The 26,239-nt window shown below is 34.9% G+C and overlaps 3 protein-coding genes across 5 annotated transcripts in view; 2 read left to right on the forward strand and 1 right to left on the reverse strand.

Annotated features, from left to right (window-relative positions):
- Positions 1-235: 235 nt before the first annotated feature.
- LOC105452475 (transferrin-like) lies at positions 236-5,791 on the reverse strand. Its single transcript, XM_011693594.1, has 9 exons — positions 5,628-5,791; positions 4,018-4,251; positions 3,232-3,531; positions 2,886-3,046; positions 2,668-2,777; positions 2,127-2,516; positions 1,552-2,021; positions 1,132-1,250; positions 236-762 (listed from the first exon to the last, which is right to left on the reverse strand). The coding sequence occupies exons 1-9, from the start codon at positions 5,683-5,685 to the stop codon at positions 433-435; spliced, it is 2,172 nt and encodes a 723-aa protein (XP_011691896.1). The 5' UTR covers positions 5,686-5,791; the 3' UTR covers positions 236-432.
- Positions 5,792-7,537: 1,746 nt separating this feature from the next.
- Positions 7,538-11,439, forward strand: LOC105452476 (SCO-spondin-like). Its single transcript, XM_011693595.1, has 9 exons — positions 7,538-7,688; positions 8,110-8,306; positions 8,440-8,656; positions 8,740-8,859; positions 9,128-9,456; positions 9,558-9,818; positions 10,128-10,562; positions 10,752-11,053; positions 11,307-11,439. Exons 1-9 carry the CDS (start codon positions 7,606-7,608, stop codon positions 11,409-11,411), a joined length of 2,049 nt encoding a protein of 682 aa, XP_011691897.1. The 5' UTR covers positions 7,538-7,605; the 3' UTR covers positions 11,412-11,439.
- Positions 11,440-11,727: 288 nt separating this feature from the next.
- LOC105452479 overlaps positions 11,728-26,239 on the forward strand; it is a 31,302-nt gene continuing 16,790 nt past the window's right edge. Inside the window, exons 1-29 of one of the 3 annotated variants that reach the window (XM_011693600.1) lie at positions 11,728-11,935; positions 12,174-12,407; positions 12,512-12,789; positions 13,235-13,372; positions 13,443-13,668; positions 14,019-14,116; positions 14,206-14,363; positions 14,436-14,495; positions 14,675-14,998; positions 15,159-15,308; positions 15,386-15,633; positions 15,952-16,337; positions 16,732-17,116; positions 17,184-17,469; positions 17,898-18,217; positions 18,485-18,999; positions 19,196-19,481; positions 20,183-20,451; positions 20,886-21,131; positions 21,210-21,387; positions 21,540-21,769; positions 21,838-22,180; positions 22,476-22,634; positions 23,001-23,214; positions 23,404-23,622; positions 24,032-24,228; positions 24,382-24,607; positions 24,782-24,943; positions 25,435-25,595. In XM_011693600.1, coding sequence (XP_011691902.1) covers positions 11,912-11,935; positions 12,174-12,407; positions 12,512-12,789; positions 13,235-13,372; positions 13,443-13,668; positions 14,019-14,116; positions 14,206-14,363; positions 14,436-14,495; positions 14,675-14,998; positions 15,159-15,308; positions 15,386-15,633; positions 15,952-16,337; positions 16,732-17,116; positions 17,184-17,469; positions 17,898-18,217; positions 18,485-18,999; positions 19,196-19,481; positions 20,183-20,451; positions 20,886-21,131; positions 21,210-21,387; positions 21,540-21,769; positions 21,838-22,180; positions 22,476-22,634; positions 23,001-23,214; positions 23,404-23,622; positions 24,032-24,228; positions 24,382-24,607; positions 24,782-24,943; positions 25,435-25,577 — 6,702 coding nt within the window. In that variant the 5' untranslated portion in view covers positions 11,728-11,911 and the 3' untranslated portion in view covers positions 25,578-25,595. The remainder of the gene's footprint in view (positions 11,936-12,173; positions 12,408-12,511; positions 12,790-13,234; positions 13,373-13,442; positions 13,669-14,018; positions 14,117-14,205; positions 14,364-14,435; positions 14,496-14,674; positions 14,999-15,158; positions 15,309-15,385; positions 15,634-15,951; positions 16,338-16,731; positions 17,117-17,183; positions 17,470-17,897; positions 18,218-18,484; positions 19,000-19,195; positions 19,482-20,182; positions 20,452-20,885; positions 21,132-21,209; positions 21,388-21,539; positions 21,770-21,837; positions 22,181-22,475; positions 22,635-23,000; positions 23,215-23,403; positions 23,623-24,031; positions 24,229-24,381; positions 24,608-24,781; positions 24,944-25,434; positions 25,596-26,239) is intronic. The other 2 variants (XM_011693601.1, XM_011693603.1) reach the window with 2 other exon arrangements.

Genomic DNA, 26,239 nt, shown 5'->3' on the forward strand with positions numbered 1-26,239 from the left:
TGTGCTCTTCCGATCTCTGTCGAGCAAAAATTAACACATCTATTCAGCTCTGTATTTAGTCAAAAGTGAGCTAATACAATAACAATTTAATGACATAAACGACAACTGTCAAGTGCGACTGCAGCGCATAAAAAATGTTGTTGACCAAATTACGCTATGACCAAATTACGCTACTTTACCCTATATGTATGTACATGTGTACTAAAAGGTTTATATTACATGAATAAAAATTCAGTTAGTAGAAAAGTAATAATAGCTTTTTTTATTCTAGTGTCTAAAATAAAGGAATGTAGGAATGGTGCTTTTATTCTTTGTAAAAGATACAAAAAATGATCAACGCTTAGAAGTTACATTTAAAAGTATAATGTATGACAATTGCGTAGATATTACGTAAATATTGTAAATGTTGAAATTAATACAATGCAGAGAAAATTAGTGTACGTGACCAGAAAGAAGATGATAAAGTGCGACCAGGGCTACAAAGATGAAATTAGCGGTGGTCGCGAAAGAACCTTTGGAGCACGTCTCGACGTGATTCAAAAGCTCTTTATAGGCAAGCACCGACTTCTTCTCCGACGATGTGGAAACCAAACCGGCCGAGGAATCTTTAAAGAGAAGATCTAATGTGCCGTTGAATGGTCCGTAAATGTGAATTGGTCTTCGTGCGTTTACGCGATATCCTAGCCAATCTTCCAGCTTTAATAGAGCCAGAGTAATATCTGTCCTAGAGATTTGCGTGGCATCTCTCTTACTACCAATAACCTGATAGAATATTACAATTTATTCGATTTGTGCAAAAGAAATGTTAAACATTGACGTTTACATTATATAATCTTTTTCATATATCTCAAAATTGACATTTTGATTTGCCTTGTATCAGTATATTTTTCGTTACTTTCGTATACATAAACCTTTCGTACTCAACAATTAACGGTAAAATAGTACAATTACTAAATCGGTAATATTTAACAGAAATATTCGATTTCTTAATTTTTCCATAGAAAATTTTGACTAAATTATGTATAAAGAGTTTACTTTATATATACATACATACATTTAAATGGATACATTTAAATGATTAATGTAAATATTTTTGTTTAATATTAAATTATTTTCAAAAAAATTATTTACCTCACTGTCGATGGTCTCCGATAGTGCGCAGTGTTCATCAATCTTAAATCCTGCATTTTTGGCCAAGCTTCCATTTTTGCATAAAATACGGTATTTATCCGTTTCCGAATCGACGAGGCCTATATAATAATAATTTAATAATTATTGATTATTTTAAATAAAAATATTAATACTAGTGCATAGCATCATTCAAATTTTAAACAAAGATATTTTCTATGATCACGAATAAAAAGCTGCAATTTTAAAATAAATATTACCAAAAAAAAATTAAAAAAGATAATCGCGTTAATATTTTAAAAAATTGATAAATTGAAAGTATATTCAGCAAAATATTGATTTCTAAAATTAAAAAAATTGATCAGAAATGTTTCTTATGCTTCTATATATCTATTAATAATAATAATATTGATTGCTTTTTACCATGAATATTTGTCAACTCGATAAACGCTATGTCACCGACTCCTTCATCGATGCATTTCATAGCTCCTACGTCACCGTAATAGCGATTATTTTTGTTCGCTTCACAGGACGTAGTATTATAATGTGATCTGCAAGCCGAGCACAGTTTGGACGCCACGTCCGGGGGGACGCCGGTGCGCGAGTGATCGGAATCTTTTATTCCGGGTGCACAAGCGCCAGACAAGAGTCTGGACACCAATAACGGATAGTCGCAGGATTTAGGTGAGATGATATTGTTGGTCCTAGCGACATTGATGAAGCTCAACCAACTGAGTCCGCCGTACTCCGAGAAACACGCCTTTTTGTTCTTTAAATCGTGAAAGCTCTTTATGGGATAATTGTCGCCTCTAGGCTCACGCACCACCGCGACTGTCACGCTGTTCTTATCCATTTCGGTTTCGCTGTATAGAATGGTTGACAGGCCATAAACGCTGCAAGCAAAATAAAGAAAAAAGAAAATGTCAAATAATACCATAATTTCACACACGTATAATTGTTTCTCAAAGTTTCGTCGACACTTTAAATTTTCTGCTTACTTTCGCGCCAGGAAACCGTAGTTGGAATCAATGACCATTATGTCTGTTCGATTTTCTTGTATATCGTGGAGACACTGAAACGTGGAATTTGAATTGATGCAAGAAATGCTCGGCGACACACCGAGAGCCTTCGCCGTTTTCGCCACCCACTTGCACTTGTTGGTCTCCAGATCGCCGATCGTGCACCAACGAATGTGCTTGCCGCAGGTTTGAATGTTCTCGATATCGATGTCCCTTCCCTTGCTCAAGTACGAAGCCATGGATATTTTCTCCAATTCGTAAGCCGAGCTATCCTCTTCTATAAGTTGTCTTAAAGTAATTTTCCATTGCTCTTTCTCCGGATGTTTTATCCATGTGAACAAATTAGACTTAAGAGAGTCTGCGATGTCTCTGAAGAAAGAGAATTATAATCAAAATATATCCAAAGCGAATTATTCTTAAAAAGGAGCCTAAATAAAACTTGTGCAATTTTCAGAATATATTCTCGAAAAATAAAAAGGAGAGCTTTTCTTCTCATTTATCCATGCTGCTGCTCGCTTACTTTCTAGCTGCGACGACGCTCCACGGTTGTCTGACCCATGTGCAAGGGCTTTCAGTGGACAAAGGAAGAACGTTGCCATTTGGACATAAAAATTGATACGATGAATTTCTCTAGAACATACAGGAAGTAATTAATATAATTAATAACTGTACATGGTAATTATACGGATTGCGACTGTAACCGTTTTTTAAATAAAGAAATGAAATATTCTTACTTACTCCGAGGTATTCCTGAACGTACTGAAGCGCTGCGTATGCCACTTTACCATTACCACGAGTTAGACATTGCAAAGCTCCGATATGTCCGTGATGCTGTTTAATATTGTAACTACAATTTGATTTGTTGTCACAAAGAGCACACAATTCTGGATATTTCCTCTCTAAGAAATATTATATTATTTATTGATAATATATATTTTTAAAACAGTTATTCTTGAACTTATATTATTTTTAAAATAATTTAAAATTTTCTCTTTTTTAAGTAGAAGCTTATAATAGATAATTAATATAATTGATGTAAAATCAAAAAAATAAGTTCATTTCAACATAAAAAAAATCGACTCACTTAGCTGTTGATCGAAAGAGCTATCAGAGGCCCATTCACCTGGCCTACAAGCTTTTCCAAAGAAATTCCTGAGATTTCTGATCTCGTTCTCGATAATGGTCACGTCATCTTGGCACTGTGGAGGGTTTACTTTGTTTTCAAAATACTTGAGAATATAATCATTCAGCCATTGAGATTTGCTGAAACCAGGATGGCAAAAGCCACTATTTCTCAAACGTTTGAGACGTTCGCCAGGAGGTAGTTCAATCTGTGTCATATCATCTTTGGGAATCACTGCCACCGTTTTGAATTCAAATTCCTCTGTAAAAATTAAATTTTGTTAATATATGTATTTTTTTAAACGTGCGATATAACTAAATTTAGGTTTTTGCTTTCAACAATTTAAGAAAATACTGCAGTTATTATTTTAATATTTATTTTAATAATCAATCAATTTAACGTTTATTTAATACTCGATAAAACACTATTAAAAAATACGGGTCAAAACTTTTTGATTTTGGGTTTCCGTTAAGTTACAGAGAAGATTGTTAGTGGTAATGTAATTTCAGAAAAGTCATATTTAAAAATGTTTAAAGAATACATTTTAATTGCTTATTATTAATATTGTGTTTTTAATTATTGATTTTTAACTCGATAAAATTTTATATGCATTGATATCTAATAATTTCGTATTTATTGCTAATTATAAATCGAATTCAAGCTTCGCTCGTCTGTACATCTAATAATATAATGTCGCAGCAAGTGTAATAATTTTATTATATAAATTCTTCTCAAAGTTCTATCTACCTAGCTGTTTTTCCTTATGCCTCAGTTGAAGAATAGGTTGGATGTTAGATGGATAGAATTGATATGCCAACAACAATTCTTCCGCATTGAAGACACCAAAATCGACTTCGCCTTGAGCTAAGCGAATAGCGCACTCGGCGCTGTCCGCAACGCTCAAACACGATACTACGTCTCCTCGTTGCAGAGCGAAACACGCTGTATCGCTTACCACGTCGACAGGTGCGCAGAATTTGTCTGAAAAATCGCAAATCAATCGATAATGCAAGCTCAGTTACCAGGCAAGATGTGTCAACACTTTGACGCTAGATATCATCAAATTATAAAATAAAAGAAGAAGAACAAAGTAGAAATAATTCAATTACATGATTTAACTAGATAATTGATTATATAAAAATAAGAAGGAGAAAATGATTTGTCGAAATACTCTTTATTTTTTAATCTTTTGTATATTTTAAATATTTATATATTTTTATCGATTATTTGGTTCGAATTTACTTCAAGCTCTCTTTAATTAAGATAATTCTTAAAGTGTTATCATTATCTTAGATATTTGATCTTCTGCATTTTACTGCATCATCAAGTTTCATTTTGTCAGTTTATGATGTATCCAGCGTCATAAAAATTTAAGACAAAAACAGATTAACTTTATAACGATATAGATATATTAATCCTTTTAGGCAATGCATTACCTTGGTGTGCTTTACGTAATATTATATCAATATTACATATAATATGAAATAATAACTGTAACATATTTTATATCTACTAAGATATCATGTTATATCAATTGCAATCAAGTATAATTTGATCATTCTCAAGATATATATTTATCTGATGTTTGCGATAATGTCTAATAATGCAAAGAATAAGTGTTATCACATATTGCTGACTCAAACTTCTCAAAAGTTAATCGTATACTTAAATGTTCACACATCTTAACTGGATGAAAATGAACATATTATATGTAAATTTTTTATTTTATCTTTTCTTTTAATATAAATATAAAGTTTGAAAAAATTCTTTTTTGGAATTGCCGTTCACTGAATCACTGTTTGTAATTTTCTTTCGTGTATTTAAATATATATCATTTTTTGTTCTTTTTTTAATTTTTTATGTACAAATGGTAATATTAATTATTACATATTTATCGCGTCATTATGATTTGATTATTTACTTTGATATATATTTTGATATCTATACATTCTACTATCTTGTACAATAATATAAATTGTTTAAAAAAGTTGCATATATTTTATATTTTGTGTATAATTCTAATATGAGTAATATCTCGATTAATCTCATTATCAATACGTAACGAATCGGACTTTGCCACGACACATAAAGCTTTCAGCAAATTTATAATAGATTAATTTTTTTATTTGCGGAATATTTTCAGAAAATACAGGAGAAACTAAATCCGAATATTTAATATTACATATTTAAGAAGCTATTAAAACATGTTTTCTAAAAAGAGCTTCATTAATATAAGATATTTGATGATAAAATCGCATTTATCATGCAATTTTAAATAGCTTCTGAATTTTTAATTCTGCATTTAAATAGTAAATAGGTCATTTCAATCAAACATTCGATCAAACAAATTCACTTACATGTCTCTTGCGCACGTGCAACTGCAACGAGCAAAATTACCCAAAAGAGATTCCTCATTGTTAATCTGGAGACAATATCCAACGACAGTTTGATACGAACTGGAGCGATTTAACCGGTTCTACGTTTAGCAAAAGAGGAACTAGGTGTGCCTCTTCACATGAAGCAAATGATAAGAAACCTCCGATAACGAACGCACACGCCCAATATACACATACACCGATGTATTACTATCGTCGGTTTCTGTAACCATGTTGCTCTATCCTTCGCAGATTGGATCGTTTGCCGCAACCCATTGATTGTGGAAACAGCATGGCATTTATCACAAGACCATTTCGAAGGATTTGTACCTCAAGAGTATTAAAGCCGATGAAATTCTACACATAATTTTATAATAAATATAACTGAAATTTATTAATAAATTATAATATATTTGTAATTAAACATAAATAAATTAAAGTATGCATTAGGAGAATTTTATTATATTAACCCTCCGTGAACCAGGTGGAAAAAATCAACATAACGAACCATGTGGAATATCTCATGCTATATTTATTGTAAGTATACTAATTTAGTACGACAATTCCAATTGTCATAACATTAATTTGTTTGAAATTTACGCGTAATATTTTTTTAAAATTTAATATTTTTTAAAATTTATAGAAATTTAAATTTTTCACACTCCTAGTGCATCGACGGTTAATCGGTAGTTTGAGATGTAATTATAATGCTTATCGGGATACAAAATTTAAATCATTGTGTCGTTTTTTTATTTTGGTATCTATTATCATGATACTTATTTTTTTCATTAATTCTCAATAAATGTCTTTAATATTTCCATACGAATAGGCGTTATATTTAATTACGTCAATACGAAAAATGTTGAGTCAGTGAGTATTCCAAGATACACAACAGCGTTATTACTCGCTTATCAGATGACGACAGCTTTCCGTGAAAGTAGTCAGCCTACTGATGACTAAATATCAAAGAACGCAGTTCCTTCGAGACGAAATGATGGTTGTTAATATGTTTCAATTTAAATTTGTAAATTCTGCTTGGATTTCTAGTACAGAGAAGACAAGTATTGACGTAGGTTCTTAAGATTCATTTGTTCTGAGAAGTGTAATTTGTAAATCTTAAGTCAACATTGTTGATAGTACAATTGTTGATAATACGAACTGACTATCTCCAATAGCCAATAGGTATTGTAGGACTTTATTTGATCAATAAATAAAAGATGGTAAGCTAAACTTGCGGTACGCAACGATAACAAAATTTTGAAGGATTTAGAGTAAGTTGAATTCATAATTTCATTAATCTAATTTTTATAAGACTTATTTATGTAAATGTCATATCTAAAATAAATTTTATAAATTAAGGATTTACTTTACTCTAATTCCGAATCCTTCATCGTTCGGTAGAGATAAAGAAAATGATCAACGCGAACCTACTTTTGTATGTTGGAAACATAACGTAACACAATGCTTTACAGTCTTTTTGTCTTTGATAATAAGGGAAACAGCATTCACACGATATTCTATTGTGACTGAACGAACAAAGTATGCAATTTCCCTTGCTGCTATAAAAATTATGCACGTACGAGTGTCAGAATAATTCGTCAGATAATTACGGATATATATACAGTTGCCGATGGCTACGTTTGACTATTTCTGCGTCGTAAGAAGCTAATTTTAATTTTTGGAAATAGCGGTTACACTTTAGGGATGATCGCATTGACACTAATTGCGACGATCCTCGGTACGTTAGCACGTAGTAAAGTGACTCGCGTTATATTGAGAATATTTAATCTCGACGTATGTGTCAAAGAGTACGTTGATATTGCGTGCGTGATGACGTAATCGCGACGTGGTCATTATTAATATTCGCGAGTTTGCAGGATTTAATAGGATACGCGCCACCACAGAAGAGAGCAGCCAAGTGTATTCATCATTGACATTTATTTGCGTGGACGGCACCGTAATGCCATTAGCGGACGTTTGCGATGGTATCCCTCATTGTCCGGACTCGTCGGATGAAGTCGGGACACTGTGCCGTCACGTTGTGTAAGAAGATATTTCCCGTTAACTTTCGCCATTAGTCACCAAACAGGGAACGTCGCAAAGAACCGGATATTCTTCCAACTGAAAGATATAAAATGTTTAAAGCACAGATAAAGCTTTTTTTTCCTTTACTTAACGACTCTTACACTCTGTCGTAGACTCGAGAGGAGTCTTGGACACTTTTTACATATCTATTCGATTCTTTTATTTCAAAGCGCTGAGGCATTCTTCTGCTAAAGTGTTTTCAATATCTCGGAAAAAATGCCTTTGTGGATCTTATATCTCCGTTACACACACACGCGCGCGCGCGCGCGTGCATGCATTATGCAATTTTTCTCAGCGCAATCGACAGAATATTCCAGTAATTTGAACAGTAATTTGAAGTCGGAAAATATTATATATTATTATTAATTCTTTCTCGTAGGTGTCCCACGTACATGTACAGATGCAATTACGGTGCCTGCGTGAGTCGCACGGCGCGATGCAACGGTCTGGCGGACTGCGTGGACGCCAGCGACGAGATCGCCTGCGACCGGGACGCCGACGACATTTGTTCCGACAAAGATTTCCAATGTTCTACCGTTTATCAGGAGTGCATACCTTTCGCCCAGGTGTGCAACGGTCTGTAGTCGTCAGATTAATTTTGGACAACGAGTTAAGTTGACCCGGCATAAGGTCAATGCGATATAAGGACAAGTGTAATTTTACTTCGTTTCGTACTTGTAAAATTTTATCTTTACGTTTTCTCCATCAGGCTACAGAGACTGTTCCGACGGGAGCGATGAAAATGCGACGGTCTGCCGCGAGCATACGTGTCCCGAGCACACGTTCCGTTGCTCGTACGGCGGTTGCGTTCATCAGGAAGTGATCTGCGACGGCGTGAAGGATTGCGTCGACGGCACCGACGAAGACTCGAGCACGTGCGCGGCTGCCGACTGTGAGGATCGAGAATGTTCGCAGTACGAATGCCGGTTGGTTAATTAATTTATTTCCTGTCGACTTAACAGTCTTTAGCTAAAATTCGAAACAGTCTATTTCCCATTTTTTTTTGTAGAGACCTAGAATTCGCATGCGAGAACGGACGGCAGTGCCTACCGATAGCTAAAGTGTGCGATGGTACTCGGCATTGCGCAGATGCGTCCGATGAAAGTGCAAAATTGTGCGAAACACGTGAGTACGTACACATAGAATAACTCCCGATCGAGTAATTCCATATTTAATTTTACGGTTAAAATATTTTTTTAATCAATTTTAGGGGATCAGTGATTTTTAAATTGAATTTTTATGGTCTGCAGTTCGAATTATTTTATTCAAGTTATTTTAACAAGAAATTCTTTGCGAAGTATCTATATTTTCAATATTTCCGAAATATGAAAACTATACTGTTTGTGACACTACACAATATAGAAATCATTAATAATGCCAGTGTTCCTCATCTACAGATGCCCCGAAAATTGGTTCCGATGCGCTTACGGCGGATGCATTCGACCGGAGCTGAGGTGTAACTCTCAACTTAACTGTCACGACTGGAGCGACGAGGACGAGTCGCTGTGCGGGATAACGTTGCCCGACGGTGCCTGCCGATTGCCCGCCGCAAAAGCGGGAACACACTACAGCGTAAGCGGATGCTCGAGATGTCGGCCGGGCGAAGTTATTCCCGAACTCACGCGTCTCGATTACACCTGCGACGTCGAAGGCACCCTGCAAGGTGCCAGTGAAATTTACTGTCAAAACAACAGGTGGTTTCCCGCTATTCCGAGTTGCACCTTCAGTAAGTAACGTTCTTTCCACGATCAAAGAAAAAAAACGGGGACTTTTCTTATTTGTCAAATAAATGATTTATCGACGATTGATCGCGTAATGCATTTGAAGAAAATGAGACTGAAGGAATAACGTGCCCGGCACCGTCCGAAGCGCACGATGCGATTAGACGATGCGAGGCGATGTGGGGTCCTCACAAGGGATGGCTGCCCTGCGACCGGGCCCTCCCGGTCGGCTCGCGGGTTTTCCTCGAGTGCCCAGCGTTTTACGAGCGTCGTAAAGGATCTTCCAGTGTTATGTGCCTTCACGACGGTACGTGGAGCCAATCGCTCCTGAGTTGTACTCCTGTCTGCGGGATGAGGGACTCCACAGGTTTGACAATCGACTTATTGCTCATTTTTAATGAAAACATTAATATAATTGTCATTTATAAAACAATTTTAAATTAAAGTTAAATTTTTTAATAGCAAGTAAGATTATAATTTCTATTTTTAGAACCAATGAATTATGATTGTTCAAGATTAATCATCATATTTGTGAGGCAAATGCACAAATTTTAGAACTCCTTAATGTATTCTTAGTTTTTTAATCGTTATATAATGCAAATTATTAAAAATACACAAAAAATATAAAACAGTAATATAAATTTATTTAACTTGTACAAGAAATGTTAACTCTTAGCGGCAGCACTGATTGTAAAGGGGTGGAGCGTCGAAAAAGAAGAAGAGACCCTGCCATGGCAAGCCACCCTCTTCTCGCACGAGGACGGTCAATGGAGATTCTTTTGCGGCGGTACGTTGATAGCGGAACGCGTCGTGTTAACTGCCGGCCACTGCGTCTGGAAAACCGCGGCGGACACGATGCGCGTCGCTTTCGGGATTCTCTCGAGTGACTTAAATCAAGTAGGGGAAAACGCGCAGGTGATCGACGTGGAAAGCGTCGAGCTGCAGAACGCGTATCAAGATCACGAGAGTAATTACGGCTCGGACATCGCGTTGCTGATTTTGAAGAGAGCTGTAACTATCAACTCGGCCGTCGGACCGGTTTGCGTTCCCTGGCAATCCGACGCGATATTGTTGGAATATCAGCGAAACGGTGGGCTTGGATTAGTTGCTGGTAAATCTGAATCTTGCACTAAAAACCTATTAAAGTTAGAGAGTAAAATTATCGAGAGAATTAAATGTTTTTACTTAAAAAGATTATAAATTTCTTATTTAATGCGTTAAAAATTCAAGACGCTAACGTGTAATTTGGCGACAATAAATGAATTTCTTAACAGTTTCTAGAACCTGAGAAATTTTTCAGGTATGGGGCTAACGGAGAACGACACGTTTAGTTCAGTCTTGAGAGTGACTACAATGAAAATCATTTCCGACGACGAGTGTCGCCGAAATCAAAACAGAGATTTTCGAAAATATCTGACTTACACTTCCTTTTGCGCCGGATGGGCGAATGGTACTGGGGTATGCAATGGAGACAGCGGCGGGGGTTTGGTGCTTCAGCGACCGAATTCCAGTATCTGGGAAATTCACGGAGTCGTTTCCGTGAGTCCACGGAAACTGGGTACCAACGTATGCGATCCGAATTTCTATGCTGTTTTCACGAAGGTATATTAACATAATTATTCTTATATAAAGTTATTCTTAAGTAAGTCTGTCAATGCTTTTTTTGTTATATGTATTTTCTATAATATTCCATTGTGTATAATAATAATTATTGATTATATTAATAGACTATGTTATTTATAATATTATTAAATGAATATATTACGTAATTAATATATCGCAGAATTTACACTATTAATAGATTATACATATATTATTACATATACATATACCATTTTGTTTGATGTTATTATAGGTTTCGGTGTACACTAATTGGATTCACGAAGTTATTGAGAGTGTACCTGCAATCGACTTACCTAACTTTGATCGACAACCAAACAGCGATAACATCGTTGTTTAAGCAACTCTAAATTGGTTTCAATTATAATATATATTTAAATAAAATTAAAGTTAAATAATAAATGTGTATGTCATATATATATATATATATATACATATATATAATTAATAATATATCTTAAAGTATACGTATGTATACATATGTGTAATGTGCACGCATATACCTAATTTGAAAAATTTTATTATTTGTATAAGCTATCGAGATAATTATATCGATAAATTAAATGCCGTTTCTATTATTTGTATAAATTATCGATACAATCATATCGATAAATTAAATGCCATTTCTATCATTTTCTTTTCCCAAAAACAAAAGAATATTTTCCCTCGAGTATACAATGCAGAAATGAATAGCATGAATATTGACAATATGTCAAAAGAGAAATAAGGTTTATAATTTTGAAGATATTAATTAAAGATATGCATCTTTGAAATAATTTACCTGATCGGTGAATATCTATTTGATAGTTAAATGTTACAATTCTACATTTATACGTCAGCATGACGAATCTTTCAACGACAGCCGTAAGTATATAAGTATATAATAAAATTAAAACAATTATGATAAATCGATTTAACTTACAATAATTTTATAAATATTAACAATAAAAAACAGAAATCACAACACAATATTAATATAACATAAAGGCATGCAACAGAGTGGTTGCGAGAAAATTAGTTTTATTTCTTCTATTTTTTCTGACTTCTGCGGCGTAAATCCTCGCGCGGCGTATATATACTGGATTTACTATGTTAATATTAGATCACAAAAAGCCGTAAAAAATCGATCGTATCGATACAAGAGGGGCAGAAAATGCAGACAGCACTCACTACAGATGAGTTAGCAACAGGCATAAGGTACGATGACGTGTACATATCACCGAGTCATATACAATTCAATGAAGCATTCGAGGGGGTTACGTATCGACATCGTATTACTATCAAGAACATCGGGTATAAACCTGCGCTTATCAGAATTTGTCAGCTAAATTCCATAGTAAATATGCCTGACATGAATAAGTTATATAAATAAGAAACTTCATGAAGTAAGAAATATAAAGTAAAAAATAATTCTTATTGATTGTTTTCCTTTCTCGACAGGCTTTTCAAGTGAAAACTTTGAAAAGTGGTATACGGGTGAGTCCTGGATTAAGTATAACAACATATGTGACTTACACGTTCAAACAAACGTCCATATCACATGCAATAATTCCCATCGAGATCAACGGAAAGGTTTTCGATTATCACGTGGTATCTATCTTAGCCACCGAACATATCAGCATCGAGCCGAAATCAATAGACTTTGGTACTATCGACATTGGCTATTCGTCCGGTATAAAAATAGTAACAATCCGTAATGAAGGAAACAAAAGCACCAGGTATCCGCGTTAATTATGAAAATTTTTCTAACATTAGAAACAAAATCTAAAAGGCAATATATTTTTTTGTTCTTAAAAGAACCTATTTTCAAGCTATTTTCAGTTTTTCATTTCTTTGTTGTATATAATGTATTGTTATATATAAAAGAACATAATTTTTGATTATGGAAATAATTTATGTCGTCTTTATAGACGACATAAAATTATGTTCTTTTATACAACAAAGAAATGAAAAACTGAAAATAGCTTGAAAATAGGTTCTTTTAAGAACAAAAAAATATATTGCCTTTTAGATTTGTAAAAATCTGATTAGAGTTAATTCATATTTATAAAAATAATCAGATTTTTCGAATAATTTCTATTTTATTAAAATGAGAAATAAACTTGAATATTATAAAGAAGTATTTCATATAAAATAATTCGATAAAATTCCAAAATTTTTCAGATTTTCGATTGATCTCGGGCAAAATGATCTAGACTTAGCAATAAAACCTCTTCGGGGAAGAATCAAACCGCAAAAAGAAGTAGAGCTTCAAATCGAGTTAATGGGCGTAAATGAAGGCACTTTTTACAGCGAATTTTGGTAAAATATCCTTTCTATTCGTTACCGTAATTTTTATCATTGTAAGAATTATTTGTATAAACTTTTTCAGGATTAAATCTATTCCCAATATCCGCGTTCCCATCAAGGTGAGCGTCATCGTACCGAAATTGGTAGTTTATCACCGGAACGCAACCGGAGATTTCACTCTCATCGATTTTCCACCTACGGTAGAGAATACCTGTAGATATGATACCTTCGTCCTGCGTAATCTTTCGTCTCGAGCCTCCAGTTACGTTGTCCTCGGTGAAGTCGATAACGAAGTAAAATGCATTCGGGTACGAAACGACCCAGTGAGAAATGGCCTTCAATTCGATGCCGAATCGATGTCGAAATCACCGTATTGATGTCGATTCGACATCGAATTGGCGATCATTTCTCACTGGGAAATGTTCCTACAAAGTAGAAATTTTAGCCAGTGGCGAATTATCGAAAACGGTGCTTGAAAGATCTTAGACGTGTAATTATTTTGACTCTGTATTTAAATCTGTGTTAAACTCTATCTAGAACGTTGTTCAAATAGGGATAATAATAAATTTAAACTTTATATTCAAACCCGCCTGACTTACGCTTTCAATCGATCTGACTCATACATAATGAGTGGATTCCACTAAAATTATTTTTACAGGACATCGATCGCAAGCAATATCCGACTTATAGTGTCTTTGAAATACATCCGCTTGAAGGGCGATTAAATCCATTTCAAGGTATCATCTTTGAAGTAAAGTAAGTTCGACTGTCGCATCGTTGAATGAAATCTATTAAAAGGAATAAATATGTTGTATTAAAAGACAATATCTAATAAATACTTCTAGATTTTCGCCAATAAATATATTACCGCAACAGAGAAAGGAACAAGAGCAAAGGCAATGGACGAAACGTGCAAATAAATATCCAAGTCGGAAGAATAGCGATTTCATGCAGTTTATTAGAATAGTCAGGGTACATTGTACAGAATCGGAAGATGTCATCAGTGTGTCTCTTTTAATTTTTTTTATATTGAGATCAACTGAATGAATCTTTACATAAATAATGTTTCTGACAGGAATTGATTCTGTAAAGGACATCGCGATGGATAATGCATTGTTACAAAGAATTTACTTACGTAAGTGATTTTCTTTACTAATTTATATCTTAAAAAATTTTATTAATATAGCTTTCATTCTTATTTTATACATAAATGACATCTTTCGATGATTTTTCTTGAATTTTTCGAATAATTTCTAATAATTATATAATAAACGTAATATACGTAATTGATTACTTTATTATAAATTTTAATAGAAAATTCAATAATCGAAACTTCATCCGTGTTAATGTCCTGCGCGTCAAGTACTGATTCAGGAGTCTGCGACGTGATAAAGCTTTGTCTTTCCGGTGAAGTGGAAGCGATACAATTGTATCTCGAACCTGACATTCTCTATTTTGGAGACTTAATTGTCGGCCAGATATCGCAGCGCGTGCTTCGTCTGACAAATCCCTCCGCCGTTGCGTCGATATATCTAGAATGCGCGCCGAATTCAGCTGCACACTGTTGTCCGAATTGGATGAAGCTCAAGCCGAAAACGTCGATCGAAGTTCTTGTTAAAATTTGCGGCAAAGAGAGCAGTAATTAAAATTTTTCTTCCGTATGAATTTTCTATTTTATCAACAAAAATTTTTGCATTTTGTTATTTCACTAAATCGCGCTCGTGTCTCTGGACCTGCTGTCGAATCTTGTAGCCCAACGAGTTGATGCGAGGTTCCAGCTCATAATTTATTTTTACAGTTGAGCGTTCCTTCAAGTTGTTCTTCAATGTCGCAGCAGATTCTTACGATTCGACCGCGTCGAAAAAATGCATCGAAAGAATAAAAGTTGGATGTTACTTCGTTGAATGTACGGTGAATATTATATTCAAGTCCCAGAAGGAACAATTAAGTAAGCCTATGTTAAATATTTCAATTGATAAAGATTTGAATTTTGTTAACATTTTAAAAATTAATTTTTTAATAAAGGTAAAAGAAGCTCGCCAAAGATAATAGTGGACGATGACGACGAGGAAATTATGAAACGCCTTTTACGCATACCCAAATGGAAGATGTTATATAAGGACTATTCGAAAATAATAAATAGGTTTGACGGAAACGTAAGATCTCCGCTCGAGAAATCGATTTTCGCCACCAACGCAGCTGTACTGATACCTTTATCGCCTTTACAAATATACAAAGTCCGCATTTATCCAAGCACCTTCACCTTTGGAACGGTAGGTAATCCAAAATATAATATATTCGTAAAATTGATCAAATTTGAAATCACAAGAAATTGTTTAAAAACTTATTATTTTAAAAAGAGAACTTACTCCTCCGAGAGAGATATTGCAAGTCGTAAACATTTGTTTTTAATGCTTTTTCTCTTTTTTTTTGTTTGCCCCCTTCTTACTAGTTATTACGTAAAAACTTTTATTAAGACTTTTACACGAAACAAATTTTTAATCGATTTTGTTATAATGAACGAACAAGAGCAATGATTTTCACAGAAGCTCGTTAAATTATTTTAATCATGGACATCGAGTGATTGGTAGGTAGCACCGAATAGCTTCAACTATCGTCGTTTGACTGTAAAGAACACGAATGACATGCCAGTGATGATACGATTAATAAGCTTCTCAACCAAGTGCATCCACTTTCCGGAAGGTGACTTCATGATCTTGCAACCGGACTCGACGATGACAAAATTAATCGAGTATTTTGCGGACGGAGTTGGCAAGTTTAACGGATATATCAATTATGTGATTAATGACCATCACTCTTTCGAGCTCAATATTACCGCTTGCATCGTTCACAAGCAACTGTATATCGACAAAAAGGAGATTGAATTTGGGAAGGAGTGGTCGAGAGGAGAGGTTTATCAACCAATGGCCTCTGTTGTCCAGATTACAAATAGATTGAATGCGAAAATACGTTTCAGGTAAAAATGCATTTCTTTCTGTGTAAACGATGATAATTTGTGTTTAATAAATAGATAGTTTCAAAATGATTGAGACAATTATATACATAAAATGTACTAAAAAAACAAATACAGCAGTCTATATGTATTTAAAATACAGATTAAATAAATAAGAGGTTTCTCAGGCAGATCATTCTAATATTAATATGTGAGTTTGAAATCCACACATCTGACATAGTTTCTTCCTGAATCAATATCTCAATAATAACGAGAGATTTTTAAGTGCTTAACTATAAAGAATAATTGAATCTTTTTAAATGTTCACTTGTAATCTCGATAAATCTTGTAAAATTCGAATACAATTAAAATAGTAAAAAAAAACACGCTCGGCATAAAGTAATAAATTTATTGACAGGTGGGAAGTACTAGCGACGTCTGGATTCCACGTAGAACCGAGATCGGGTTCCGTGCGCGGTAACTCTGCTTTACACGCTTACGTGTACTACGAGTACAGTAACGCGAGGGATAATTACGCTCAAGCGATGATGATATGCGAGAGCGGAAGTCGCGTGCCTCTGCAACTTCGCGCGCCGCGATTTGCGCCGAGAGTCGAATTCGCGAACGGCAACGCGAATCTCGGAGAGATACCTCTCAATTTGCCGACGAAGGTGATCGCCGTTCTCCAGAACTTCGAATTCAACGAGATGACGTACGAGATAGATAGCGAGTCGCTGATACGCGGTTGCAACGTTAATCCGCTGCGAGGGAAAATACCGCCGCGCGGTATCGCGATTCTCGAGGTACGATTCTCTCCGTGTCAGTACGATAATACTTCGTAGTATGCAAATGACATTCGTTGTCGCTTAGGTGTACCTTACCCTCGACGTTTGCTGTCGCTTTACTACCGTAATTGCCGTTACGATTCAAGGGTGCCTACAGTTACAGTATAAGATAAGCGGCAACGTATCGTTTCCGCGAATGAAGCTTCTGCCGCAGCGAATAGGCATAAAACGCCTCAGCGTCGATGCCCTTCAAACTCATCAGATAACAGCCACGAACGTTGGAACAACGTTATTGAAACTGCAGATTTTGTTGGAAGAGCATCCCGAATTTCGCGTTTCTCTGTCGACAAATGACAAGAGCTCGGAAATAAGTAAACTGACTCGGCAGTATAAAAATAACGAAACTTAAAAATATCTTCAATAAAGAATAGTTCGAATTTTCTTAGCCCCATCCGCAACAGGTGTAAGTAAGCCTTTAACTTTTTACTCTGAGCTCTGAGTTGTGACGTTAATTTGTTCTAAGCTCTAAACTTTACAGTTGAGATCTGGCAAGCTTGTTTAAAGTTTAAGGATTACGGCTTAAGACGGCGCCGGAAATGTTTTGCTTCCGAAAAAAGGCACAGTTTAGAGCTTAGAGGAAATGCTAGAGATTTACTGCTACACCTTTTGTAGATCGAGGCTTAATAACGAAGATTAATAACTTCAACAAGTAATAATTTAGTCAGTGAAAATTATTATTAGTTTATTTAATAAATCGGATAATTTGACTGCTATTTGTACATTCGATAAATTCGAAAAGGTACGGAGGAGATAACCATCGCCCCAGGTGCGAGTCAGAATCTCTATCTTCACTTTCAACCGGTCGATTTGGCCAGCTACGCTTTCTATCTGCCGATCGTGATAAATCAACTGCTCGGTCCGGTATCGATGCTGAATCCCAAGAGCGTTCGACCGATCGAATTTCTGAAACCGCATGAAAGTCATTACGCGCATTTACCGGGCTTTGCCATGACGCCGCTGCCTGATAAGCTGCCGACTATATCTATCGATTATACTGTGGCTGGCCACGTTATTGTCTTCAGCAAACTTCTGTTTCGATTCAACGCTGCGACAAACGAAGTACAATTCTGCACGTGCTGATGAAATAAAAAACGAAAACCAGAAATACGAGTATAAAAATATTGTAGCACAAAAAGATTCATGCGAAAAAAAACGTGTAAAAAAATATGGAGGAAAAATTCCTATGCAATGAGATAAAATATTTTTATTCTCGTATAGGCTGTGTAAGTGTTAGATACTAAGCTAAACAGTTTTATATTAAGTGATTAAAAATTTCTACATCTGATTGAGGCATTTCACAAGCTCATTTCTTTTATTCTTCATCAGCTGTCCGATGAGTTGTTTATAGAGAATCGGGCGACGCCGAGGGATATAGTTATGTCGATAGATATCGAAGAATTGAACAAAACTGATTGCCCGTTCGCCATAGAGTGGTCTCGCGGCACGGAGATCAGAAGAACGCCAGATTCGATCGAGTGCACCCTACGTCCCGGCGACGGTGTCTTCTTCGTTCTCGAGTTCAGGCCGAGGAAACGCGGCAGCTTTAGTGCGGTAGCGCCGATATACGTTCGCGGTGAGCTCGACGACGGCGTCTTCAATAAATTACGTCTCGACGGCGAGTTCCCCGCCAGTTCGATCGACGTCGAGCCGGCGGAGATATATTTTACGCCTGTTCCACTCGGCACGGCGGCGGAGGAAAAGTTTAGGATCCGCGCGAGGCACTTTGATAACACGACGTTTGTACGGCCGAACTTTTTGACGACGCCGCGATGCAGCGGCGATTACAAAGACGAGTTGTTACGCGTCGACTTTCCGAACGGCAACGTCGTCCCTCCCCAGTCGTGAGTTGGAGCATTTTTTTTCACGCGAATTTGTAACGTTGAAAAAATGAACAATTGTGATCTAATAATATTTAAATATTGATGTAGCGGAGACTCATACTTTATACTTTATTACTTTCGATCGCGCCAATTAACTGAAGCAACATACATTCTATATGTATACAAATATTTGAAATTGTTTTTTTTTTGTTGCAAGATACGTGGAACTGGAAGCAAGAGTAACGTTCAAGAGCGATCGACCAGTGTCGTTTTGCTTAACTATTGAATTCGCGGATGATGAGCATCTTGCCGGGTGTTTTTTAACGGTATATGCAACAGCGGATAATAATTTGTTAACGACGTACATGCATTTCATGAAGTCCAGCTTTGATAAGACATACGCCGGATATTCGGAGAAGCGCGTCTCGTGTCCATCAGTATCATCGGACAGCCTGGACGAGGACGATTACGACAATGGAGAAATTCCTTATACACACAGATACGTGCGTTTCTATTTTCTTACTTTTCAATTTGTCATGTAACAAATACTTCTCTCTCAGAGTAGGAAATGATCGTCGATATAATTTCGCTAAATTCAGATTTTGCTATCGTAAATACGATGATAACAATGTTTACTTATTCGTGAATAAATCTTAATAAAACGCGATTGGCATAGATTTCATTTTAAACGATCTAAAATCAGACTAAAATTTTATTATAACTTTGTGCGAAAAACTCACTTTAGATTATATATATAATTTATATCAGATTTAAAGATAGAATTCAGCTTGTAATTTTATATGTCGTATATTTTGACATACGTGTATTCTACAAATAACTACATATATTCATACTTAATGTATATTACACATATATGTATATAAAGTATATAACATTATGAATAAAATTCTATCGTAAATTCTGACATAAATTATAAAAATAAATCGTTTACAATCTCTTTTATGTGTGGCACTCGAGATTGAATTTATCAGAATTATATCAATTCTAATTTTCATTCTTTGGAAATAATTATGACTTAATGGTTCGTATTTTCTCTAATCCTTTTTATAGTTTTATTTGAAGAAAATATACTGTGATATTAAATTTTAGTGTATTTTTATCTTTATAAAGCATCTATTTAGATAATAGAACAATCATTTGCCATATATACTTTAGTTTATATGACCTATTTGTTTAAATCCAGAATGAGTTATTCGAATTCGAGCCGAGACTCAGCATTACGTCGCATTTTGGTAATCGAAGAAGAAGTCTTGTCAATGAAACGACAGATTCGAGAGTACAGTGGAAGAAAGAAATAAATAATAATGAAATAGACAAAAATATGCAAATAAATGGAAAACGGATGTCGATTCGTAGAAGATCTTCCGTGTTTTCTGTTGCTTTCGGAGCAAGGGATCGCAGATACTCCGATAAATTATTGCACCCTAGCTATCCCGCCGACAGTCGAAATGGGTAAGTTTAAAAAAATACAAAACGTCGTAATTAGAAAACTTAAGATGAATTGAGAGAAAATTAGAGCCAGAATTAAAGATACATTTTCCTGAAAAAACTTAAAGTGGTACGTTAAATTGTTCTTCTACAAAACTTAAAGCAGATCAGAGCTTAACATAAAGCAGATCTCTTTACATTAATGAAAATTAAAATAATTAGTTAGTTAACAATTTTAATATAAACAATTGTTGTGAGAAAATATAAAAGCGTAGGATAAAAAGAAATAAGATGTATATAAATATTTTATTATTTAATTTTTAGAAGCACAATATTTTTTATAGCATTCCCGATTTTAAGGATTTGCTGAATATTTATAAGAATAACCAATTTAATAGTTAATTAACATTCTATAGAAGCGAATTGACAAATGTCTTACATTTATTAATTTTTACTAGTGAATACGAGAAACACGTGGAGAGAATAATGACGAATGTGGAAGAATGGATGTATTCGGGGCCATTGGAATTTCGTTTTTATCCAAACATTCCTAATGGCATTACGGCAGCTTTTTCGCACTTCCGTACGAAGAAAATATCACACGTAGGAAATTCTAAACAGGAAAGCAGCTCGATTATGCTGTCATTTATCGATGTTCTCGAATCGCTCATGGGACCAAAAATTCGCACCTATTTAGGAGAATTGTAATATTGAAATACTCATGCTTTATATATGCATGCTTCCTCGCCGCGAGTACATTGCTGTTTTTTTTTTCATTCAAGAAGATCGAAGCAGCTGTTACCTGAAAATGACATCGAAAGAATCGGTTATGTTCTCCAGCTGTTTAATAAGATGCTCGACTTTCTTCTGTCTCAAGGAGCGTATTTAGTCCACGTTTCGCCGCAATTTCTCCTCAATTACGACGACTATTTAATTAGCATTGACATCGTACAGAGTAATGTTAGTTAATGAGTTATAAGCTGCGAGTCATGATCTCTTCGTTTAGAATGACAATAGACAAGATTTGGCCTTTAATCCAATATACATATACAAATAATTTTTAACTAAAATACGACTTCATCTGGCTATGGTTAATTTTCATTACATTACAGACACGAAGAAGAAAAAAATCTTTCAATACGAACTGTGTACCACGCGAACGGCTGTCGCAACAGTTATTCGAATCGCGGAACAAGCAATGTTGGTTGGACGTAATTTTGCAGACGTACAAGTGTTTCGTGCTCCGCGGAATACACGAGCACAAATTCTGGACGTCGTCGTCCCCGCGTCCCTCGAGGAGATCCACGGTGTATCGGGAATCGATGGTATCGTCTGTTTCGAGGTTCGTTATTGCGTTACGTAATAATTTTACAATCGCATCTCTAATTGGAGATACACCCTTTCCCCCAGCTTGCCGAGGCAATACGAGCTCCACGAGAGGGCCATTCAGAGTATCGTGAACTCGTCGGGCTACGAACTCGCTCCCGATGATCGTTGCTCGGAAGAAAAGTTTTTGCTGGCTTGGCTGCGATATCATTACGAGCAGCAGCGCGTGCGAGATTGGATGACCGATCGCCGTGTAATTTTGAATCCGCGAGAAAAGCAGGATGTGGCCGAGCAACGAGCGATTCAAAATTTTCATCGTGATTTGTCGGACGGCCTCGTGTTAATCGCAGTCACCGCGGCCTACTGTCCCTTCCTCATCGACGAGTGCTTCAGCACTTTGTACATTTGCCCGAAACACAAACAAGAGGTAATTCAACGTCAAGCGTTTGACTCCAAAAAATCTGTATATTAGATTATACATTAAAGATTGAAATGATCAAAATTGTGTACATTAAAATTCGAGATTTAAAACAATAGTGAATTAATAAGATTACGGCTACACGAACCGTAAAAGTAGAAAAAAGAAATGGGACAAATCGTTTCTTTTTTTTAAATCGCTTCAGAAACGTTCCAAATTTCAATCAGATATTATATCTTCAATTTTTAATCGTCGTACATGTTTATAATTGCAAACTACATAATTTTCGCAATATCGTCTATAGATGCTGCACAATGCTATTTGCCTAGTCACTGCTTGGAAGAAAATACGACTTGGCTTCATGATTACGCCGATGCAACTGATTAATCCGAATCAAGTGCAAATGTTAATGTTGGTTGTCCATCTTTTCCAAGCTTTGCCGACGTATGTACCTCGCGCCAAGGTTTGTAAGAAAAGGAAATTCATAAATTTAATATCCCTTTATGTATTATACTCTATTTTTCTTACATTATAATACCTTATAATATTTTTACTAATACTTTCTAAATAGAAAGCTTTAATCCTAAAACATATAGGCCGATATTCACAATCTTTTCCTTCAAAACCGTCCTGTGTGTGATTGGTTTATAAAACTGTAAAACTGTATTTATGTGACCTAAAATATAAAAACTGATTAGAAATACCGGCCTGTGATTGGTTTATGATATCTTAAAACCATCTTAAATATAAGAACGAATTTTGAATGTCGGCCAGTCTCATATTACGTGTGTAGCAACATTACTGTATGTTATTTACTTTATTATTGCAGATCAAATTTAACTGTCCGCTGTCCCAAACCGTAACGAAGCAAATAAGCGTTTCGAATCCTACGGATAATACTGTAAATTATTTATTGTTGCTCGCGAACGATGTCAATCAGTTTTTTACCATCCTGAAACCCGTGTCGGGCTTACATTTAAACGCGCACGGCAGCGGCCAAATACAAATACAGTTTCATGCTAAGAAAATACGGAAAATCAGAGGTAAAGTGTTAATTTATTTTAGATTCTTTATTCATTTGACATTTGATCATTTAATTTAACAAAATGAAAAATTTAAAGCATCTTCGTAATTACTCTTTTGATATTTAATTAAAATAAAATTCCTGCAAATGATTTAAAATAAAAAGATTTTTCTGACGTGCGATATCGGATTTATTAATTCATCGACAGCGTACTTGGTGCTTTGCGGACGGGCTATTGGATCACATTTCGGAAGAAATCAAACTATCGTCTTGGAAGGTGATATCGATAATCTTGGAATTGCAAGCAAACATACGGTACGCAGCAAACTGTACCAGATCGTCGAGACAAATCTGAAAATCGATGTACCGTATCGAAATGCGGCAGAATACGATATATGGATAACGGACGAACGGCCGAGCCATTCCTGTAAGAAAAAATAGAATCTTTAAAATTTTCTTAAGTACAACTTTAAGATATTTGTGTGTTGCTGGCCTATCTGTTTGAGAAGTCTATTAAGCGATTTTATCTCAAACAGATTTTATAATGTTCGTATCATTTTTTATTACATTCAAATTTTATTTATTTTACCATTTTAATAATGTAAGTCTCTTAATTTTTTATTACTCGACTCTGTCACAGTCGAAATTCAGTGTTTTTTTTAATGTTAAACATATAAAGATTTATTTATTTTTAAATAGCATATATCAATGGCTTGTTATTGGCCATTGTTCTTTCCTAATTATTTTTGTATATAGATAAGCTAATCATTGTCTTTGTTATTGCTTCGTTATTCTTAATTTTATGCGCGACATAATTGTAACACGGATATTTTTAGCGATCCTAAAAATGACACGATGGTGCGAACTGCGAACAAGAAAAATACCAAGAAGGCTTTTCCTGAATCAGGACTCGATAGTCGTCGCTGAGGATGCATCGGAGACGCATTTATCGATCAGTGTAGCGTGCATCACGCCTAAGCAACGAACGTTTTGGTTGATTTTCCGAGCGAAAACGGGTGACTTTATTATTCAAGTGAGCGCTTGATAATTACGAGCGAATTGTTTTACGGCCAACGAAAGTACAAAGTCGTCTATAAGTAACGCGGAGAAAACTTAAGATCTGGGAAATGGAAAAAAAAATTGAAAATGCTCGAAATCTTGTAAAATTATACGTTTCTCATAACAGATAAATTCCGTTTGGCAAACGTCGGTCAATGATCACATCGTTGTCGAGTGGTCGGCTCAAGGAGAATGCGTTTGCTCAAATCAGCGAAGCGGCATCAAGGATACTTGTTCGTTTAACATTAGCGTACCCATACCGTCCTGCAATGTTCAGCTGCGGAGATGTGTAGCCGAGATGTTTCGAAAAACTCTCGACTCGCAGGAACGTCTGTTCTGGTCTAAATATTTGAGTACGTTAATCCTGGTAATTCATGTAGGATGACATCTGAAAATATTAAAACGCTTATTTAGATTTTTTTTAAATTACTCTTTAATGTATATTTATTTTGCAGGACAAACAATTGTCATTTATATTACTACCTTTTTTTATTCAGTTTTTAATCTTCTTTTAATTATTGCTTTAGATACCCACATCGAGCTACGATTAATAAAGTGGTTGATGGGAGGTGACACTGATTCTACAGCTCTGGAATTTGTTCATGTCTTTAACACTGCTGTAACGTATAAAGTTACGATTTCGGATAAATCGAGTCCTCTTACTCTACCAGAAAGTCTCACTATACAAGGCAAGTAAGACTCGGGACGTATGCTTTATTTGCTTTTCACACAAGATAATTTATTTGAAAAGGCATTTTGAGTGGAAAAAAAATTTATTTTTATTACCTCTTTTAAAATTACAAAAAAATGTAGTCTTATATTATCATTCACCTATGAACTTCTTGGATAATTTGGAATCAATATTTTATGTAAATTAAATATAAATCTACAATATTTGAATTACAATTAACGATTAAAAGAGAGAATACAAGAATTAAATTTTGAAGATGTAAAAATAGGATATAATTCTGTTTTTTATTTAATTAAGAAACAGAATCGAGTTTTTTATATTATACGAAAAAAATTAATTCTTTTCTATGTAATTTCTTCCGCGCTCGATAATATAATTTGAGATATATCTTTCTTTCATTGTCTCTACAAATACTATACACATGTATTCCAATTTACGTGTAAATTGTATACGTCTCTAATAGACTTTTAATAATACATGTACGTCTAGATGTGAGGTCATCCAACCAGCAAGTTCCAATGACCATGCATATTCTACCAACGACTCCTCTATTGTACGAAACGACGATCACTCTCACATCTTTGGATGATAAAGAACTTCGAGTATACACAATCAACTGCTTACGATCGTAAAGCGTAATCGCACATCAAGTAGGTGTAAAGATAAATTATTCAATAAAGATAAATTATTCATAAGTTTCGAATATATCTTTTATATCGGTGTAAAGAACTTTAGAAGTGCTTTGATAAGGAATAAGGAAGAGATAGAAAGAAATGTGGAGTAATAGTAATCATCATAATCATAACGAGTGATTTTTAATATGCATTTATTTAACAATAATTGTTTGCATATACACAAATTTAGTTTAAAAAAATTATTATAATGAACATCTCCTTATTCTTTAGATAAAATTTCGTTAACTTTTTTCAAGACCAAGATTATCTCATTGTTTTACTTTCACTGAAAAAATGGTTTCTAATCAGTAGTTAATGGCAGCAAATGATTAATCGTATAATAGAAATATAAATGCATAATATACGATTAAACAAAGAGAATGAAGATGTAACTAAACGCAGTGGCAGATGGGAGGACGAAGGGGGCGATCGCCCATAGCTCTCAAAACAAATTTCGTATACTGGAAAAAGTCGGTTTAAAATGAATTGAGAAAAAAAATTATCAGATATTATTCGAGATTAAATAATATTCACTCAATTTTTTTTTAAATAATAAAAAATATTAAAAATAACATTAACGACAATAATAACTAAATATTCGCATTTCGCCCCCCCCCCCC

This window comes from Wasmannia auropunctata, unplaced genomic scaffold (genome assembly GCF_000956235.1).
Source record: "Wasmannia auropunctata unplaced genomic scaffold, wasmannia.A_1.0 LD336031.1, whole genome shotgun sequence".
NCBI lineage: Eukaryota > Metazoa > Arthropoda > Insecta > Hymenoptera > Formicidae > Wasmannia > Wasmannia auropunctata.